General features: G+C 44.6%; 1 protein-coding gene across 1 annotated transcript in view; it reads left to right on the top strand.

Moving 5' to 3' along the window:
* Positions 1-21,491, top strand: part of Abcc2 (ATP binding cassette subfamily C member 2) — a 50,753-nt gene extending 29,262 nt beyond the window's left edge. The window contains exons 19-32 of the mRNA XM_051200035.1: positions 318-498; positions 3,533-3,659; positions 3,913-4,045; positions 5,511-5,730; positions 5,828-5,982; positions 8,210-8,365; positions 10,599-10,798; positions 11,207-11,333; positions 12,981-13,082; positions 14,188-14,331; positions 15,828-15,986; positions 17,701-17,867; positions 20,183-20,377; positions 21,134-21,491. Of these exons, the coding sequence (XP_051055992.1) occupies positions 318-498; positions 3,533-3,659; positions 3,913-4,045; positions 5,511-5,730; positions 5,828-5,982; positions 8,210-8,365; positions 10,599-10,798; positions 11,207-11,333; positions 12,981-13,082; positions 14,188-14,331; positions 15,828-15,986; positions 17,701-17,867; positions 20,183-20,377; positions 21,134-21,263 (2,196 nt within the window). The 3' untranslated portion in view covers positions 21,264-21,491. The remainder of the gene's footprint in view (positions 1-317; positions 499-3,532; positions 3,660-3,912; positions 4,046-5,510; positions 5,731-5,827; positions 5,983-8,209; positions 8,366-10,598; positions 10,799-11,206; positions 11,334-12,980; positions 13,083-14,187; positions 14,332-15,827; positions 15,987-17,700; positions 17,868-20,182; positions 20,378-21,133) is intronic.
* Positions 21,492-21,780: the final 289 nt, after the last annotated feature.

Below are 21,780 nucleotides of genomic sequence, written 5' to 3'. Positions count from 1 at the left end.
CTTTCTGTAAGGATAGGCATTGGTCCTAGGAAGTCTCTAGCTCAGCCTTGCTATTCAGGGACATGGAGGACAGCATGTGTCAGGCAAACCTCGTTGACACTATAAGGAAATGACTGAGTAGACCCTTGACTCTGGTAGTCTCGTTTCACATGCAGGGCAATGTTTTAAGATGAAAAGTAAAATAAGTCCTGTAGTTGGGGATGACTGTGAAGCAAAGCCCCAGTGTGAATTGACCTGTTTACTTTTCTCCTCTTAGAGCAATCCAGGGAAGGTGGTGGGCATGGAATAATCAAAGCATTTTAATACTATTTTTATAGACCCGAATCTTGGTTACTCATAGCATTCACTTCCTTCCCCAAGTGGATGAGATTGTGGTCCTGGGGAATGGCGCCATCTTGGAGAAAGGATCCTATCAGAATCTGCTGAGCAAGAAAGGAGTGTTTGCTAAGAATCTGAAGACATTCATAAAGCATTCGGGGCCAGAAGGAGAGGCCACAGGTATGTGAGCAGGATTGAAACAGGATGGAACTTGGAGTCCTAGTGGGATGGAAAAGCAGTATCTATAGCCTAAACTACTAAAAATCCAGTGAACTACATTTGGAACTGAATTACCCAGAGATTCAAACTCCATTCTTCTGTGTTCTGTGTCTCTGTAAAGAAACTCTGTGATCAGCAGACACTTCAGAGTGTACAACGGTATGTTTGAGTGAGTAGTCCCTATGAAAAGAAAAGCAATATTATGAGACCCACTTGTAGGGATGCTAGACTTCTGTTTATTCAAGTTATATATCTTCTCCAACTGTTTCAAATCCATTAAATCCTGGACGGCTTCACAGGATGGTAAAGTTTTGATAACCCTTAGCAAAGGAATATTGGCTGGTGCATTAAAAGTTACTGTATGTTTGAACCAGGAAAAAAAAATCAAGCAATTGCATAGTCTTATATCATAGAAACAATTCCCACCACCCCTGGGCTCACTAATTAGTTATGGTTAGCATCTAGGCCCTGTTTACTGTGACTCTTCCCAAAGATCTCTCGACAGTTGTACTGGCACAGCATCAGGTGATGGTCACAAATAAGAGCTCAGGGTTGAGAAAGAGAAATCTGGAGAAGTAGTCCAGAAATTAGGCATTCTGGTAGATATCGAGAGGCCATTTCTGAGCAGTTATGTAAGCCCCTGAGCATAACATGTTATTTTGTTGGTTCTGGGACTTGGAATAAGAGAAGAAAAAGGTGAGTTGTATTGATATTGGCCCTGTGTATTAAGTTCCTCTAAGATGCATAGTAAAGCACTATAAATTGGATGGTTTAAACACACACACACACACACACACACACAAACATATATATATATATATATATATATATATATATATATATATCCTTCTTTATCACCTTGAGAAGGAACAAAGTCTGCTATCACCTTTATCATGCCTGTATAGTTTTTAGAAGTGTAAACAATAACTTTTCTCATATGTGTGTGTGTGTGTGTGTGTGTGTGTGTATAATAGTATAATTATATCATTATCTCCTTCCCTTTCTTCCCTCCAATCCTCTATGCACCCCTGTCTTAGTTAGGTTTCTATTTTTGTGAAGAGACACCATGACCATGGCAACTCTTATAAAGGAGAACATTTAAAGAGATGGATTAACATATTCAGAGGTTTACTCCATTATCATCATGGTGGGACATGACAGCATGCACGCAGACATGGTGTTGGAGAAGGAACTGAGAGTTCTTAAATCTTGACACTTGCAGACAGTGGGAAGTGGTCTGACACACTGGGTGTAGCTTGAGCATAGGAGTCCTCAAAGGCTACCCCAACAGTGACACACTTCCTCCAACAAGGCCACACCCACTCCAATAAGGCCACACCTCCTAACAGTGTCACTCCCTTTGGGGGTCTGTTTTCTTTCAAACCACTACAACCCCCTTTGCTTTTCAAATCCCTGATATAAATAAATAAAGCCTGTTTGACTTATAACATACCTGTATATCTATAATTTCAGGTCTGACCACTTAGTATCCGATAATCAATTAGGGAGCTCGTTCCTGTGGAAGACCATCTCTCCCACTCTCAGTATTCCCCTGCTGCCTGTAGTTATTTGTCTAGAGTTGAGGTCCTCTGGGCTTTTCCTCTTCCATGTTAGCATGCCCATTGGTGTTGTCATTGTTCAGGTCTTATGTAGGCAGCCATGTTCATGAGACTCATGGGTGTTCCTGCTTATCTGGATCTTCCAAACTTTCTACTCCCTCTTCTGCAATGACCCTTGAGCCTTAGTTTTAAGAGTTGTGCTACAGATGTTTCAGCTGGGAGTGAGCACCACACAAACTTTTGTTCTCTACATTTTGATCAGTTTTGGTTTTCCATTTGTTACAAAGAAAAAATTCTTTGAAAAGGGGCAAGAATTACATTTATCTGTGGGTATAAAAATTAAATATTTAAAATGCAGTTAGGGATTTTGCCGGTTTGGTAAAATTGTGGTTGTAGGGTCTCCTGAAAGATCCATGATTTCACTAGCCCCAGATGAACAGGTGTCCAGTACCAGGTACAATTTCCCTCTTGTTGAGTGGGCCTTACTGCAATAAGAAAGCTGTTGGTTACTGCCAAAGCTATACAAGCCACAGCTGCACTCTTGGGGTTATCATGTTATGCTGGCCATTGTTGTATTTCATACTCATCATATCTGGGTAGGACTCTTCCCTTCCTTGGAAGCTTCATGGTGCCTTCTGGTACCATGGAAGCCAGTCTTCAGGCAATTACCCTGGGATGGGGCTTTTATGGGTAGTGCTAAACCCATTTGTCTTCTTAAGTGGCAGCTTGACCACTAGTGTTCACATCTACCATAATTCCTGTGTTTGGCTTATGAGCTGTATGAGCTGAGGAGAGAGTTCAAAATGGAGCACATTAAACTACTGCAAGGTTTTCAGTTTCCAAGATTCAGTTATTTAAAAAGAAGATTTTTGGTTCTGGTGGATTTCAGAGTCTTGAGAAGAGTTGTGTTTTGGCAAACCTTCCCTACTCCCCTCCCCCACCATTCTCATTGCCATAGAGGAACAGATTTCTGGAGATCTTTGCTTCACTGTTTCCATGGTGTCCTTGCAGTAATTAAACCTTATTTCATTTCATTTTCAAGTGCTTTTGTAGGTCTTGTATGTTGAATTACTTGAACTTTAAGATTAGTGTTTATAATTCTTAATATTCTCTATAGTTGATTCTGTAGATGGTGACTGCTATTTATTCCTGTATCTCTAAGAATTTTTTTCTTCTCCAAAGGAACTTAGAAAGCTCTGGAGGTTTTCTTCTCCTTTTAACAATTATTTTCACGTTGATTGTTAACCCATCCCTTCTTTATCCTAGCATTCTCAATGAGAATATATACTAATAGCTGGGATTTATTGGGTAAAATATTCTAACCTGTGTATACATCTGAACTCCCTTAATCAACAAGATACAGGAGGGCTTTTCTCTTCTTATTTATAATGTTTTGAGTCGTGTGTTATTCCCTAATTTCTAACATGTGTCCTCAGTCAATGATGACAGTGAGGAAGATGACGATGACTGTGGACTGATACCAACTGTGGAGGAAATCCCCGAGGAGGCAGCTTCCTTGACCATGAAAAGAGAAAATAGCCTTCGCCGAACACTGAGCCGCAGGTAGCCGCCCGTGTATTCAGTTAGCTTCCTTCATACTACTTGATCTTTCTTTTTTCTGTGTGGACCTTTCCTCTACACACCACGTATGGGTGAACACTCCCAGCGCTTTGTTCCCTTGGGTGGGGAAAGGGCCAGGGCTGTGACAGTTCACCTGATGCCAGCTCTGAATGCACTTTGATGCCAGCAGAGTGACCGGGACACCTGCTTGTAAGAAGTGTCTACACGCTCCAGTGTTTTCCTTTCTCCACCTCAGCTCCAGGTCCAGCAGGCACGTGAAGTCCCTTAAGAACTCCCTGAGGGCTAAGAGTTCGAAAGACTTGAAGGAGAAGGAGGAACTAGTGAAAGGACAGAAACTGATTAAGAAGGAATTTGTGGAAACCGGGAAGGTAAGCACCACACACAGCAAGTACTGCTTGAGGTGAACTACGGCTTGGGAAAACTTTAGAAGTTAGTTGAAACTGAAACATATAGCTACTGGGCCACATATTCTATTCCTTTGCAAATCTTCAAGTTCATTATTTAACTGAAAACTGAAACAGAGACTTCTTCATGTCTCAGGGTTGGAGAGATGGCACAGTGGTTAAGAGGGCTGGCTGCTCTTCCAAAGCTCGAGTTCAGTTCCCAGCACCCACATGGAGGCTCACAATCCAACTCTCTGCTTGTGTGCCAGCATGCATCCAGATAAAGCACCTGTTTACATAAAGAATACATCTTTAAAAAAGAAAGAAAAAGAATGAAGGATGAATATTTGAGTCTATTCTGATGTGTGGAAAACAACAGAAATGCTTTGAAGTACAATTGTAGGTGCTAGGAAGCACTAATATACCAGATCCAGAGCACACAACTCAAATGAATGAAACTTAAAACCACCAACTCCCAGGTCTTAGTAAATTTTGGCCTCTCCCACCCTGTTTTATGTATTTTGTTCATCACATTTAAATGGTTATTAATAACCTGGTGGCTATTTACCTTGCATGGTACTTAGCACTGACATGTTATCCTGGCCAAATTCAGAAATGGTGATCACAGACTATTAAATTTTGCCTCCCACTTTTCCAGGGGATGTCATTTCTTGACTTAGTTACCTGAAATACCATAACTTAAAGAAACTTGGGGAGAAGGGATTTGTTTTATCTTACACTTCTAGGTAAGAGTCCCTCACTCGGGGAAGGCAAGGCAGGAGCTCAAGCAGGGCAGGGATCTGGAGGCAGGGGCTCAAGCAGGGCAGGGATCTGCAGGCAGGAGCTCAAGCAGGACAGGGATCTGGAGGCAGGGGCTCAAGCAGGGCAGGGATCTGGAGGCAGGGGCTCAAGCAGGGCAGGGATCTGGAGACAGGAACTCAAGCAGGGCAGGGATCTGGAGGCAGGGGCTCAAGCAGGGTAGGGATCTGCAGGCAGGGGCTCAAGCAGGGCAGGGATCTGGAAGCAGGGGCTCAAGCAGGGCAGGGATCTGGAGGCAGGAGCTCAAGCAGGGCAGAGATCTGCATGCAGGAGCTCAAGCAGGAGCCATGGAGGAGAGTTGCTGACTGGCTTGTGCTTCATGGCTTCCTCAGCCTGCTTTCTTATAGCACTCAGCACTAAGAGCCCAAGGGAAGCACCACCCACAGTGACCTGAGCCCTCCCACATCAATCGTCAACCAAAAAAAATATACCGCAAGCTTCTTTGCAGACCAGTTTGGAGGGGGCATTTCCTCAACTGAGGTTCCCTATTTCAGAATGATTCTAGCTTATATCAAGTTGTCAAAAAAAAAAAAAAAAAAAAAAAACTAGCCAGTACAGTCTTCCTTATGGTTGGTTTTCTATAATTTCTTACCCAAAGCCCTTAGGAGTATTGTTGATGGTGTCTTTGCAGGTGAAATTCACTATCTACCTGAAATATCTACAATCAGTAGGATGGTGTTCAATAGCCCTTGTCATTCTTGCCTATGGGTTGAATTCTGTTGCTTTTATTGGATCTAACCTCTGGCTGAGTGCTTGGACCAGTGACTCTCAAAACTTCAATGGCAGCAACTATCCAACTTCTCAGAGGGACATGAGAATTGGAGTCTTTGGAGCTCTGGGACTGGCACAAGGTGTGTCTGATGGCTAGGATGCACATCTTTAGGATGTTGTATATTTCCTCATCAGGAGACGGCGACAGGGTATTGACAACATTGGTTCTATTTCTAGGTATCTTTGTGCTTATTGCAAGTGTCTGGAGTGTATATGCTTGCAACTACTCATCAAAAACTTTGCACAAGCAACTGCTAACCAACATCCTTCGAGCACCCATGAGTTTTTTTGACACAACTCCCACAGGTCGGATTGTGAACAGATTTTCTGGTGTAAGTATTTCAACATACTGGGATGCTTAAATGCTAAGGGTCTTTCTAATTTTGATAAGAGAGAGTCCTCACCCAACCCAACTCTGCAGGTTGGGTTCTTTGTCAAATATTTCTGAGACTCTTGCTGTGAGGGCTCAAGAATCCTAGGGGTGACCATCTCTGGCCTTTCAGTAGCTCACCATCAACGAGAAGGATTAGGATATTATTAAAAACAGCAATAGCATGTGCAGAGGTGGTCTGGGGGAAGAAAGGACTGACAAAAATGAGTGCTAGCTCAACCTGGATGGCAAAGCTGGGAAATGTCAGAAGAGGTGAGACCTGAGTTAAGTCACTACACTAAGAAATAGTGAGGATCGTAGTAGGGAGAGGAGTGGGCAGTAGAAGTGGGGTGAGGAGGCTTACTCTACAGAAAAGCATGAGTGAAAACACACTCACTGCTTGTAAGAGTTAAAAGAAATTGTAGGAAAAATCTTACTTTAACCTGTCTTCATTCCTTAAACTTCTACCTCTGATGCTTTTGAGAACCACTAAGGTGGGTCTGAACTTTGGACTGGGACCTCTCTCTGTACGGTAAGAGGTTCTCAAACATTGTTTCCATCTGCATGGGTTCTGGGACCACATGCATTTAATTGTTCATTTCCCACCCTTAGTTGAATACTTTCAATGAGCCTAGTACCATTAGATATGATGATGGCTCCCTTCCATGGGCTAGACCTAATTCATTAGTTCTTTGAAATTCATCTGAAATGGAAGTTTTAGGAATAGAGGCAGAAACTAGGTAAATCTGAATGATTCTGGCTTCATCACCACAACTTTTAGTTCTCTGGTTTTTGGAAGGGAAAAAAATTTATAAGATGTACAAATAGCTCTGGATCATTATTTGTTTGATCTTGCATCAGATACATAAAGGGTGCATCATAACCTACAGTGAGGGTCTGGAGACAGAACAATCACTTTGAAAGTAGACAGGTTCTCATTCTCATCTTCCTGTAGGGTAGAAATAGCAAACATATTAGAGACCACTTAAATAGGCTGTCTGCTAGTTAGCCGAAAGTAAAGAGCACATACTTTTGGATGCAGATACTTCTCAGGATTATTTTATAAACGCTGTTGTCTTTCCAATGTCATTATATGTATGATTTGTCTTCTGGGAAAGGACACAGAGGTCTTCCTGTGAGTTAGTTGGGCTATAATCAGATTTGCTAGCTGCTTCTACATGGAAAATAAAACTCATAATCATATAGCAAGTTTTGTTGGAGAGGAGGCTTAGCCCTATGAGGGAATTTGATGTGGGGTCTTCTAGAAACAGTGACTAAGTCTTTAAGAGAAGAGAGTGGAAGGGGGGAAAAGGGTGGAGCATCTATGCCAGGATCAAAAGCAATCTTTGCAGAACTGACAGCTAGTGGGAGTTTGGCTTTTCTGTCAGCCCTGGGTGCAGTTAACTTTCTACATGCTGATGAAACTTGGGAGAGCTAAGTAAGACTCGGAGGTCGTGCCCAATTCAGAACTCTCCTAGAAGGTTAGGGTCCCTGGCCAAATTTGGGAAATTCCAGAAAAAATTTGGACTTGTCTTAGTACTCACATACACTAATATATAGAATCAACATAATCCTCCAGGAAAACCGGACAAGGGCAACCCAAGATATAAGCCAGGCTTTCTGGTATGCTTCGAATCATCCACCCATCTGTTAACTTTCCCAACTTATTTCACATGACATGACACAGTATGATGGTTAAGTCCATTTTTCACCCTGGGGTTGGGACACTGACAAGCCAAGAGACACATGCAGTCCCCTTGAAACTCTGCATTTGGCAGAGGAAATAATTTCCCAGTACATGATGGTTCCTTAAGTAAAGGTGGAGACAAAGCTTGTAGGTCAGAGTTTACATACTTGTCTTCAAAGCCTGCGATGTGCTAATCTCTCTCCTGAGTTGCTTTGCTATGGAGGTTTCTCAGAAAGCCTAGGTTATAGTTCGTGGCTTACTGACGATGAAGAAAAAAGAGTGAAAATCCACATCACTGAAAAAGCTGAAAATTATTGCCACATGTGTTTGGAAGAATTTGGAAAAATAAGTGATTCACCGAAGTGTGGTTGGTTATCGGAGTGATCAGTGTAATCTATTAACAAATGGATGGCTTGAAGGGATTAACGACATCCCAGGCTGGAACTGGGAAGAGGGGCGCCGTCTTAGCAGTCCACGGGCTCACCTTCTCTCCCACTTATAGGACATTTCCACTGTGGATGACATACTCCCCCAGACTTTGCGGAGCTGGGTTATGTGCTTCTTTGGAATAATTAGCACTCTGGTTATGATCTGCATGGCCACTCCAGTCTTCACTGTCATCATCATTCCTCTCGGCATTGTCTATGTGTCTGTTCAGGTAAGTGTGGGCGCGGCTGGGTCCCTTCGTCTCTGCTTTTGAAATCTATGAGACTCTTCCTTTGTGTTTGCCGTTGGTCACTCTCCTCCAGCATCCTGGAAAGCATGCGGAGGATCCAAAGCTCAACTGTCACTAGCAGTTAGTGTGGGGTCACAGAATATGTCACCCTATGCTGCACTGCAGAGAGCTTAAGTGGGAGACATGTGCTTGGATTCAAGACTGTTTTGAGGGGTAGAAATATAGCTCGGTGGCAGAGCACTTGCCTAGCACTGAGAGGGAAGAGGGAGAGGAAAAGTGGGAGGGGATGGGGTGGGGAGGGGGGAAGGACAAAGGGTGGGAAGGAAGGGGGGAGGGAGCGAGAGAGACTACCCAGTAGATTTTCACAGTTCCATAAGGTCCTTGTCTTAGGGTTCCATTGCTGTGATAAACACCATGACTGAAACAACTTGGGGAGGAAAGCTTATTTCAGCTTATGTTTCTCATGTCACATCCATCACACTGAGGGAAGTCAGGACAGGAAATCAAACAGGGCAGGAATCTGGAGGGGGGAAGGGAAGCAGGCCCCAGGTACCTTGCTGACTGGGTTGTTCCTGGTGGCTTGCTCTTCCAGCTCTCTAGGAGTGGCACCAGCCACAGTAGGTGGAGTCTTTCTACATCAATCATAAACCAAGAAAATGCCCTGCTGACTTACCTACAGGGTATCTATGGAGACATTGTCTCAGTTAAGACTCCCTCTTCCCAGATATGCCCCGGTTTGTGTCAAGTTGACAAAAACCAGCCGTCACCCCCTCACGGGTTAGGCCCCTTCAGGAAGACTGTGTGGGGCTGCTGCTTCCTTTGTCTTTGAAAGGGTGTGATTATTTGTGGATGTGGGGACTGGATGCAGGGGCTGGGTCTCTTTTCACTTCAGGGTATTCCTAGTTTCATTGACTTGTCTGTGGGTGTTTTTAATTCAAGCTCAATGATTTTCCCAGAGGACTGAAGTAAGTAGAAGGTCCCTCGTGCCCCAAATGAAAACTGATGAGAAAAAGGAAGCTATAAAGAGCATGTTTCCTGCAAGGTGCCTTTAAAGTTGCCTTTATTCTTATTCTTTAAAATAAATCCGTTGTATTTGGTGTGTGTGTGTGTGTGTGTGTGTGTGTGCGCGCGTGCGCGTGCGCGCACAGGCACATGTGTGGAAGTCACAGGGCAGCTTTGCAGAGTCAGTTTTTTTTTTCTTCCTTTTATATGAGTTCTGGGAATCAAACTCTGGTTGTCAGATTTGCACAATAAGAGCTTTTACCTGCTGAGCCATCTCCCCAGCCCCCACTTGCCTTGTGATGAACTTAGGGGAGCTCTACAGTATGGTTGCATGGCCTTGTGTCCTGGGGTAAGAGAGTACTCTTGTGCCTGTGTGGAGTTCTGCAGGTACACTTCCATGTCCTCAACAGCCGTTTAACAAAAGGCAGGAGTAGATGAAGAAACTCTGAGACTTGGTATTTTCCACTCCGGCTCTCAAGTGCTCAGTTTTCCCTTCAGCAAGTTCTCACGGGTTCCATCAGCACCACGAACTGATCCCCATGCCTTTCATCTGTGGACATGTGCCTATGCTCTCTTAATGCCAGTCTAGTGCTTACACCCTCGGCGCTCTGGAACCCTCAGAACTACCTTAGCAGCACACCATGGAGTCACAGTTTTGGTCACTCCACCCGTCAATCTCCATTAATTCAAACTTCAGCATTCCCTGCTGTTTTTAAGAGATCTGTTTATCTTCTTTTACATGGACTCGTGTTTTACCTGTGTTGTATGCATGTGCACCAGCTGCATGTCTGGTGCCCACAGAACTACAGATGGTTGTGAACCACCCTGTGGGTGCTGGGAACCGAACCCAGGACCTCTGCAAAAACCAGTCCTCTTACCTACTGAACCATCCTCCCCTACTTTATATACTCCTTTTGTCCCAGCATCTTTTACAAAACCGTCTTGGTGACCATTTCTCTAGCTGGCCCAGAAACTTCTATCTGGATAGCATGTGAAGGTCTGAGGAAAGAGATGGGCCTGACCACTTCTTACTGTTCCCTTTCTTGTACCTCATTATTCTTCTAGCCACACACACGGTTGCAGGCCTCTTCCTGTTCAGTCGTGAGACACAGCCATGGAGTGACAAATGTTGGGGTGTGGCCAGATAGTAAACAGAAGCACAGTGTGCTCTCTACGGCTGTGTGACTAGCTGACTCTTGGTTCTTGTGTTCAGGTGTTTTATGTGGCTACTTCCCGTCAGCTGAGACGGTTGGATTCGGTCACCAGATCCCCAATCTATTCTCACTTCAGCGAGACTGTTTCCGGTTTGTCTGTTATCCGAGCCTTTGAACACCAGCAGAGATTTCTAGCGTGCAGTGAGGAGCGGATTGACATCAACCAGAAGTGTGTCTTTTCCTGGATTACCTCCAACAGGTGAGGCCTCCCTTAAGTACGTACTCAAATGGATGTTGACATTTGGCACAGGGGATCAGGCATAGCCAGTGAGATTATTGGAGATGAATTTGTATGTTATGTTTTCAGCACTTACCATATTTAATTTTTATAACTTGGGACTTTGGAGAATATTGCACTGTAGGATTCCTTTAGTTTAGAACACACTTCTAGAACCTTTAAAATGCTACTTATTTCCCTCAAAAATCAATGTATTGGGTTATTAAGAATTTAAGTATTTCTAAATCAAATTGAGGTTGCTCCTAAGAGCAGGGTGTACCAGCTCAAGCGCTCTAACAATGTTTTCCAGGCTCCCAAGTTCCTGGTTCGGATGAGGGACTAAAGACTGATGACGTCTCTCTCTCTCTCTCTGGTTCTGTTGCTCTACAGGTGGCTTGCAATTCGTCTGGAGCTGGTTGGAAACCTGATTGTCTTCTGTTCAGCTTTGCTTCTGGTTATTTATAAAAAGTCCTTAACTGGGGACACTGTGGGCTTTGTTCTGTCCAATGCCCTCAATGTGAGTCTGAAGACTTGGCTAAGTCAATTAATCATCTGTTGTTGGTTTTGTTTGTTTGTTTGTTTGTTTCAGGGTTTCTATGTGTAGCCCTGGCTGTCTTGGAACTCTCTCTGTAGACCAGGCTGGCCTCAAACTCAGAGAGATCCATCTGCCTGTGCCTCCTGAGTGCTGGGACTAAAAGTGTGAGCCACTACTGCCCAGCAAACCAATTAATCTTAAACTGACTCTGAAGTGTACTGAGGAGCCCATATCTTTTATTACTTTCTGGTCCAAAAGGACTAGGAAGATTGGCTCCATGTCTTTACCCACAAATGCAATCCCTACCTCGTGTAAGTAGGCACCAGTGCCATCTGGCAAAATGGGCATAACTCTTACTGTTTTTATATGTTTCTACTTGATGGTTCCTTAACTTTTTGCCTTCTTCCTTGGTTCTAGTCAACAGAGATTATGCATTTCTTCTCCAGAATATAGGGGTAGTTAGAAAATCCTTTGGACAAACAACTCCTGAGTATGTTTTTCTTATATCAAAGAACAAGTAAAACAAATCATAATAAGGAATATTATATAATGAATCTCATTGCAGAACCCCAGCACAACTGGGGGATAAATGCTAGTATTGTTTCTCAGCACCTGAGGCGGTGGCCGGCACTGTAGTTGCTCTTCAGGGCATCTGGCCATCTTGCTGTGCAGCTTTCCCAGCTACTGTTCTAGAGGTTTGCATAGGTGTGCTGTCTTCATTAGAAATTCACGAGGGTCGTGACAGGGCACCCCAGAAGAGTGCTGTTCTCCAGAGCCACTTGGTTCTTTGTGCCACTTCCCTTTGTCCTCCAGGACAGTCCAGGCAGAGTCAGGACACCATTAGATTGAACTAAAATGAAATACTCAGTATCAGCAGTTACATGTGCTTCTTCAACCCATACAAGCTTGTTACTCTTAGTCACCATAGTCCTAGCCTGGATTGTGTGCCTTTCTCTCTCTAACTACCATTCACTCCCTAAGACCCCTGGGAGATGTACAAACTCCAGATTTCCTTCCAGAACAAAGCTGCTATCTGAGTAACCCTTGTTTGGTAGGCCGGCCTGCACCATGACAGATCTTTCACTAGAGGCTGGATGCACTTGTGTGGTAGCAGGGATACGTGCAGTCTGTTTGTGTGAATGTGGATATGGCCATCCCACCCTGATGGCTGAGAGTGAGTGAGATCATAGGTTCTATTCATGCAGTCTTTTCTCATAGCGTCCCCCCATTTGTAGAGGGCCATCTGCAACAATTCCACAAGTAGCACTAGCTTTGCAGGCAGGGGACCTAAACTCTGGTACCACTTCACCAATAGTTTTAGCCCTGAACTATTCAAAGTTCATATTGCCCTTCAGGTGAGCACCACACAGATAAGCATTCAGTGGTTAGCCAGCCAATCAGTACACTGGTCTTATTCTTGGTTAAGAAAATAAAAATTAAGTAAGAATTGTCTTTTTATACCATCTCAATCCTGAATATAAAGTTACCTCTTAGTGAACCTTGTGCTACAACTAATTAGTTGAGTTGATTTCTGAGCCTGAGGGCTTTTTTTTAACTATTATTATTATTGCTTTTGTTTTCGTGTGTGCATGCGTGCGTGTGTGTTTGATATATTTTTTTCATCTATAGATCACACAAACCCTGAATTGGCTGGTGAGGATGACATCTGAAGCAGAGACCAACATTGTGGCTGTTGAGAGAATAAATGAATACATAAATGTGGAAAATGAGGTGAGAATTAGTGAAATTCAGGAGTAGGTCCATGAAATTCTTTTGAGAGGACATTTTCATTTTTAGGAACTATCTTGAATGGGTTAATCATCATTTTTTAAAATTCTAATCAGTCTTAATAATAAAAACCCAGAGTCAGATATCGGGGTTAATGCTGAAGATCAAAGAGCAGCAGCCACTAGTTCTTACCTCTACCGAACCCTCAGGCTGAATGGGCGATCCTGTCCCTACGAATCCTCAGACTGACCGCTGTCTCTACAAAACCTGAGACTGAAGGGACCCTGTGCCCATGAACCCTCAGACTGAATGCCCAGATGAGTGCTCAGACTGAATGCAATGAGCTCCTGTCTCCTCCCACCTTATATTCCTCTCTGTGCCCAGCCATATCCCTTCCAGTCTCCACCTCTCCAGTGCTGGGATCAAAGGTGTGAGCCACCACCGCCTGCCTCTGTTTCATTTTTAGACTGGATAAATTTTGTATAGCACAGTCCAGCCTTGAACTCATATCTGCCTCTGTCTCCCGAGTACTGGGATTAAAGGCATGTGCCACCACTGCCTGGCCTCTATGGCTTACTAGTGTGGCTAGCTCCACACTCTGATCTTCAGGCAAGCCTTATTTGCCTGTGGTGACAAAATATCACCACAAAGATTTATTTGTTTATTATATATACAGTGTTCTGTTTGCATGCATGCTTACACACCAGAAAAAGGCACTAGATCTTATTACAGATGGTTGTGAGCCACCGTGTGGTTGCTGGGAATTGAACTCAGGACCTCTGGAAGAGCAGCCAGTGCTCTTTTAATCTCTGAGCCATCTCTCTAGCTCCATTGTGTCCTTCTTAAGTCGCCTTGCTCTAACTCAAAGAACTTAACTTCCTCAAACTTAAGACTAGGACATGATTTAATAAATGACATGTCATTCTGGAAATCCATAGAGCAAACTTGTAGGATGGGACTTCTTAGTTAGAAACCCTTTGGAAGAAAAAAGCCCAGCTCACTCAGTTAATGGGCCCTTGTACCTTTCTGTCGTGTGATACAAGTGCCATGACAAGTGCTTGCTGAGTTGCTATTGTGCCCATCACTCCTCATCCTTTCCCCTTGCTAGGCACCCTGGGTGATGGACAAGAGGCCTCCAGCAGATTGGCCCAGCAAAGGTGAGATCCAGTTTAACAACTTTCAAGTACGGTATCGGCCCGAGCTGGATCTGGTACTGAAAGGGATCACTTGCCACATCAAGAGCACTGAAAAGGTGGGTGATGAAGACAGTTCTGGAAACAGTTCTGACGGTGAGAATGTCTGGCATGGAAGCAGGACACAAGGCCTCCATCATTTGGGTGCAGGGAGAAGATTGGGATGCTTCCTGTAGTCTGGGAACATGTAAGGAATACAGGCAGAGGGCTGGATCCTGCTTCCCCGCCAGCCCACCCTGTGAGGGTATAATGTGTGGTGAAGAACTCGGGAAAGAAACTGGCTTGGAGGCAGAACTGTTGAAAATAGTAGTATAGATGGCTGTCCCTAAGACCGGAAATTCCTTGTGTTTTTCCTGGTCTGTGAGGTTGAGTACTCTTCTATAGAGCTCTAGTTCTCCAAGGTTTGGAGTCTAATGCAGGCAGACAAATCAATCCATCAATCAACCAATCTAGATAAGGAGGTTGAGGACCAGGTTTCTCATCTGGTGGCAAGCCTTTCTTCTTCTTCTTCTTCTTCTTCTTCTTCTTCTTCTTCTTCTTCTTCTTCTTCTTCTTCTTCTTCTTCTTCTCCTTCTCCTTCTCCTTCTCCTTCTCCTTCTCCTTCTCCTTATTCTTATTCTTCTTTCTACTAAGAAACAAAACAAAAACAAAAAAAACAAAACAAAAAACCCCCAACAATTTAGTTCTCCCTCCAACAGCACATATACTAAAATTGGAGCAGCACAGAGAGGATTAGTGTGGCCTCTAGCAAGGAGGACTCGCAATCTGTGCTGTGTTCTGTAGTTTTGAACTATAGGCAGCTAAGGAATGCTGAGAATTGGTTATCCATACCAAATGGTCATCTCTGACAACACGCACACAAGCAACATCCTACAGACCGAGCAGGTTCTATTTAGGAATATACGTGTGTGTACGTATATATGTGTACATATATGCATGTAGCAATAATTAATGAAAAAGGACAATGGATTTGAAAAGGAGCAAGGGATGGTAATGGGAGGGTTTGGAAAGAGGAAAGGAAAGGGGAAATGTAATTATAACGTCAAAAATAAAAGAAGTAATAACAATTTAAATTAGTACATTTTTATCTACTTATGTGGTAAGTGTGCGTGTGCGTATGTGAGGAGCCTAGGATAGCTTGCTCCACCATGTGGGTCCAGGGATTGAACTCAGGTCATCTGGCTTTTAGCAGCAAGAGCCTTTACCCACCGAGTCACCCCAAAGGGTCCTTTCCCTCCACTTTTTAAACAACAACAACAAAAAACTTACAAAGAATAAAGCTGTAATTGCCAAGAGTGACTGTAACAGCACCTGACGAGAGAGGGCTTGTCCCTTTCCACCAGTCACTGCTGTCAGCTCACGACAACTGAGCGAGTGTGGGAGGACCACTTTTTCTCACATCTGGGAAACTTTTTCTCTCACCAAGACTAAAGGCCAATTTATATGCTTGATATAAGGGTTTTTTGTTTTGTTTTTTATCACCTGTGACTATACAGGCAATTTTTTTTCTCCAATAATTGCATGAGAACTAGATGTAAATGAACTCTGTTCGCAGGTCGGTGTGGTGGGCAGGACCGGAGCTGGGAAATCGTCCCTCACAAACTGCCTCTTCAGAATCTTAGAGTCTGCAGGTGGCCAGATCATCATTGATGGAGTAGATATCGCATCCATTGGCCTGCACGACCTTCGAGGGAAACTGACCATCATCCCCCAGGTCAGCCCTAGAACTTACTGATACAAGTTCAGTTAACCAGACACTTCCGAGGTTGTATTAGTTATTCTTCTTGTCATTGTTCTTGACAATGGGTGATTTTGGCTCACAGTTTGAGAAGGGACATGGTGCATCGTGGTGGGAAGGATGGCATCACGAGTGTACACTGGCACACGGCATCTGCACTCACCGAGGACGGAGTAGAGATTGTGCTGCCTGGCACTTGGCTATTTTTTTCCTTTCTCCTCACTTTAAGACCCCACCGGTGGGGTGTCTCAATTTACTTAAGCTAGATACTCCCTCCCAAAGACACACAGGGGTCTGCCTCCTAGATGGTTCTAGACCCTGTCAAGTTGGCTATCAAGGTTCACTTTCACACCAGGATTGCAGACCAAGTCCCCAAGACACTGCTTCTAAAAGAGTTCTGAATTTTGTGGATGCTAGAATTAACCGGTAGGTGGCAGCAACACAGCGGCAGTCAAATAGAGCGGATGATTATTTGGCATTGCCATAGCCCATCACGGTTTGCTGAGACCTTTGTAATTAGCAGTAGCAATTTTGCTGCTGAAGCTTGAAGCCATTAAGCTTTATATTCCCCCATTTGATGTGGCTAAAAGATAGAGGAGGGAATTTGCTGCAGGTTTTTGCCAGCAAGCGGAACATTTATTGTATCAGCAAGAAAGGCCTCCCTTTGGCTTGCTCTATGGACCCTACCAAAGTAAGGGTTGTCTTGGAGGCCTCTCCACTCTCGGGAGGTATAGAATTATTTGCTACTTTCTGCACTACGGCCAAGTGCCTGCGAAGGATGTTTGTCTGATGTCTGATGAGTGTCATCAGATGTCTGTCTTCCATCACTCTCCCCTTACTCCATTGAGACGGGGCCTCCCATGCAACCTAGAGCTTGCTGTTTTGAGTTTTGTTGTTATTTTAAGATTTCTTTATTTATGTGTTATGAACATTTTTCCTGTTTGTATGCAAGTGTGCTGCATCTGAACCTTCTTCTCACAGACACTAGAAAAGGGTACCAGATTCTCTGGAGTCAAGGACAATTGTGAGCTGCCATGTGGGTACTGGGAACTGCAATCAGGCCCTCTACAAGAGCAGCAAGTAGTTTAACCACAGAGCCACCTCTCCAGCCTCTGGAGGTCATTGGTTCTGGCTGGACCAGTGATCAGGAACTCCAGATACCCTCTAGTCTCTGCTCTGAGCATAAGGCTCTAGAGGCTACACTCAGCTTTCTATTGGATGCTAGGGACACAAACTCAGGTCCTTCCCCATGCTTGTGCATGAGACATCTCTTCAGCCCCCATGTTGTCTTAGTTTGGTACACTCTCTTCTTTGGCCTCTTCAAAATATAAGATCTTCTTGGACAACTACACCATCTCTTCTTCTTTCCTCCTATTCTCCATCTGAGCCAGAAGATTTTTTTTGGGGGGGGAAGGGATAATCTTTTCATCTCCTAAAGAGATCCAGCAGCAAATCTGGATGGCTACAGGGACATCCCAGAAGGGAACAGAGCAGGTGCTAGCCAAGGATTCCTCTTAGCCCTGTGCTTAGCTCCCCAGATGTGGATACTCCAGCCTTCAGGGGTTGTAAAGGACCTTGATCATGAACCAACTTTCTGCCTAGAGTTCATCTCAGACCACTTCTTCTGGCCGCAGAGGATGAATGAAACCTTTGCTGACAGCCCTAACATTTCCCCATCTTTGACTTGCAGGACCCCATCCTGTTCTGTGGGAGTCTGAGGATGAATCTAGATCCTTTCAACAAATATTCAGATGAGGAGGTTTGGAAGGCCCTGGAACTGGCTCATCTCAAATCCTTTGTGGATGGCCTGCAACTTGGGTTGTACCATGAAGTGACAGAGGGTGGTGACAACCTGAGGTAATGTCTTGTAACCTACTTCTTCTGTAGGCAGTGAGAGGATGAACGGGAACTGTTCTTTGTGCTCCTGTATTAGATATGGTTGACACTGTGGAATTTACACTGTATAGTAAAAATATGATAAAAAGCAGATGTAAAAATGCTTAGAAACACTTGGAAACCTTTGTTATTAAATGTGCCGTTCATGTGGCATATCACATGAACTTACAAAGGCCACTATTGTGAACAATCATAGAACACAGGCTCAACAGAGTCTCAGCAGCAATAGCCAGATTCCTGGTCCAACCAGAGTCTGATCTCTCTGTTATGACATACAGGCAGGACATGGGGACATGGTGATCCCCACAGACCATAAAAGGCATCCCAATTTAAGAACCACTGATCTAAAGGGCACATGGATGAGATTGACCACCTGAAAAGCCCCTGGGCACTGCAGAAACACCTAAAATTCATACAGTGACTCTTAGTGTATAGTTCTTAGGTTGAAATATATTTTTTAATATCCTGACATTTCACTTCCGATCTCCACTATATGTCCATTAATGTGTGGTTCTGGCATCCTCCCTATTCAGTCCTTAGACAAAGCCTGCTGCTCATGGACAGTTCTTGCTTCTGACCCAGGTGCCTCAGTGGTTGGAAGGGAGGGCACAGACCAGAAGCAGCAGTTAAAGCACAGGGATGGGGAACTCAGTAGCTCAAACAATGGGCTGGGAGCTCTGGATGAACCTAGGAGCTTCATATGAACTCAGAATCCCAGACCCTATGTCTGCTAATCGGACCTACATTTTAGCAAGATTGCCAGGCAGCTTGTGTGCATGCTGCAACGTGAGAAGTCTGCTTAGAGCCCCAGTTCCTAACTAGACTGAGGAACTCACCCAGGGAACTCAAGTCCCGGTGTCCAGACTGTCCCCCAGACCAACTGAGCCCAGGACTAAGGGGCCTTCACCCACTTTCATGGCTTGGTGGAGAATGTCATCCATCTTGCTTTCCCTTGACAACAGACACAGGAGCCAGCAAGGCTTCCATAGCTGTTTAGCCTGATGTAAAAGACCATTCAAATATGCTGTCAATAAATACATATCAACACCTACTGTGCGCCAGGCAAACAACACAGATACACCCCTGGACCTCCAAGCACACAGAACATAACAGGGACATAAATGGCAATGCTGGGAAGACCGCAGAGGGGGCATGTGAGATGTCATGGCAGGATAGGATACCCTCTCCCCTCCTCTTGTCTATGCTGGGAGTCCCTCACTGCTATCACTAGTGCCTTGAATTCAGACCTGTGCTTTAGACTTGGTTTAGGGAATTAAAACCTACACGTACTAGTGGAGGAAGAAAACAGCTTGCACTGTCTGTGCTAAGTAGTGGGTAAATGGGCAAGAGAGAGCAGCCGAAAGGAGACGTGGTACCTGATATTATAAAGTACAGTCAGCCTAGGCAGAAGGCGGGTGCCAGCTAAGTCAGTAATTCTGCAGGGTGCCCCACCTTACATTACAAACAGACACTGCAAGTTCATCTTGGGTGACTTCTCTTCTGCAGAAACGTTCTTGCAGACAATTACAGAACATTAGTCTAGCTCCCCCTGTTTAATACAGCCCCTAATGACCACAGCAGGGAAGAGTAATCAGCAAATTCCCAAATTTTTCCTTCACATCGTTTCCCAAAGCTCCTTTATGTAAGAGGTCCAGCTTCCATTATCGGCTTTTACCAAATTAAAGCTATTTGCATTTCGCAAGTATATTTGAATTCCACATACATTGCATCTCACACCAAGACACCAGGCTCATTAGGTGGCTTTGTCTCTAATCAAGGCAGAAAGCCTTGAACAAATAATTAGCCTTGAGACTAGAATTACACATTAAAATAATGAACGCATTTGCTAAGGCCACAGATAAATGCCACTGGGGCATCCTACTGTAATGCCACCCTGTATCAACAGTGTCAGGTCACACCCTGCTGTAGTAAACTTGGGGGCATTCATGTTGATTTGGAACTGTTGCTATCACTGTGGCTAAATACAAAGCACTGCTTCTGGGCCAATGTTTTTCAAACTTACTTCAACATGAAAATTATCTGGTGTGCTTATTAAAAATGTACAACTCTAGGCTGTGTAAAGGAAGACCCAGGAACATAAACTTTTTATCAAGATTTTCTGGTAAGTCTTCTAACTGAGAAAGTTTGAAAAACATTGGCTTTAACAGTGACCAATGGGAGATTTTGAAAACCAGGTCTGGCTCATGAAATGAGTCTTAGCCACAGGTTTCCCTAGTCTTTTTGGGCTTATATGTGACTTCTTCTGTTGGCTACAGCATAGGGCAAAGGCAGCTCCTATGCCTGGGCAGGGCTCTGCTTCTCAAATCCAAAATCCTGGTCCTGGATGAGGCCACAGCTGCTGTGGATCTAGGGACAGACAACCTTATTCAGACGACCATCCGAAATGAGTTCTCCAACTGCACGGTCATCACCATCGCCCACAGGCTGCACACCATCATGGACAGTGACAAGTGAGTGAGTGTGTGTGTGTGTGTGTGTGTGTGTGTGTGTGTGTGTGTAGGGGCATCGCCATCGCTCACAGGCTGCACACCATCATGGACAGTGACAAGTATGTGTGTGAGTGAGTGTGTGTGTGTGAGTGTGTGTGTGAGCGTGTGTGTGTGTGTGTGTGTGTGTGAGTGTGTGTGTGTGTTGAGGGGCATCGCCATTGCCCACAGGCTGCACACCATCATGGACAGTGACAAGAGTGAGGGACAGAACCTAATGCAGGGCAACAGTTACAGTGTCAGCTACAAGCCTAGAGGCCCTTCACAGCAGGGGAAGCCTGAGGCCTTGCAGTTTTAAATTGCACATCAAGCTAATAAAAGCTAAAGGGGTCAAGGATAAAATAGGCAGCTGTATTGACTGAGTATGGGAAGGTGGAACCCACATCTTACCTGTGGCAGAAGTGGGCATAGACCATCCCAACCACCATAACCTCAGCTGTTCCCACTCCCAGCCGTTACAACTGTTTGGAGGGGAAGGAACCCCCTTTAATCCCAACACCTTAAACAGCTTGTACTTGGCAATGCACACGCACGCACACACGTGTTCTACTCCAGTGGCCCCTTCCATTCAGTGTTAGACATGGAGTCATCTCTGCCCACGCCTTCTGCTGAAGTTCATTCATTGCCACTGCCTGCTGGCTACCGCTTGGTCCTGGCTGCTCTCGTAGATGGTAAGCTTTGGCACATCACTCTCTAAAGCTTCTCTCTCCTTTGTTTCAGGATCATGGTCCTAGACAGTGGGGAGATTGTGGAGTACGGCAGTCCCGAAGAACTGCTGTCCAAAACAGGTCCCTTTTATTTTATGGCCAAGGAAGCTGGCATTGAGACTGCCAACAACACAGAGCTCTAGCAGCTGGATCCACAGCTAGAGAACCGTGAGGAGCAGCCTTATTTACTTTTGACTTTTATGACTATGCCATAGGTGCAAAGAGACATATTTTGTTGCTATCACTCAGGTGGACCTCGAACTCTTAGGCTCCAGTAAACTCTGGTGTCAGCCTCCCATGTAAAAACAGACATTTGAAAGAGTATCATGAATGGAGACTTACATAAATATTACCAGGGACCTTAGCAGATCCTCAGCTGCATGAGGATCATGCCTTACCAGCATGAGGACCAGGGTTTGGTTCCCAGAATTCATTTCTTTAAGTGGTCATGGTGGCACATGATTATAATGCTGTTGCTGGAGAGACAAGAGTCAGGCAGATACCTGGACTCAATGGCCAGCCAGCACAGCCTGCCTGGAAAATTCCAAGGTCAGCAAGAGACATTGTGCCAAATAACAAAAACAAACAAACAAACAAAAAACAGGTGGACAGCACCAAAGGAACCCTTGAGGGTGAACTCTGGACTCAACACACACGCCC

The sequence above is a fragment of the Phodopus roborovskii genome, unplaced genomic scaffold, assembly GCF_943737965.1.
Source record: "Phodopus roborovskii unplaced genomic scaffold, PHOROB, whole genome shotgun sequence".
Classification (NCBI taxonomy): domain Eukaryota; kingdom Metazoa; phylum Chordata; class Mammalia; order Rodentia; family Cricetidae; genus Phodopus; species Phodopus roborovskii.
Note: the sequence above shows the minus strand (reverse complement) of the source record. Positions and strands in the feature narration are given on the sequence as shown.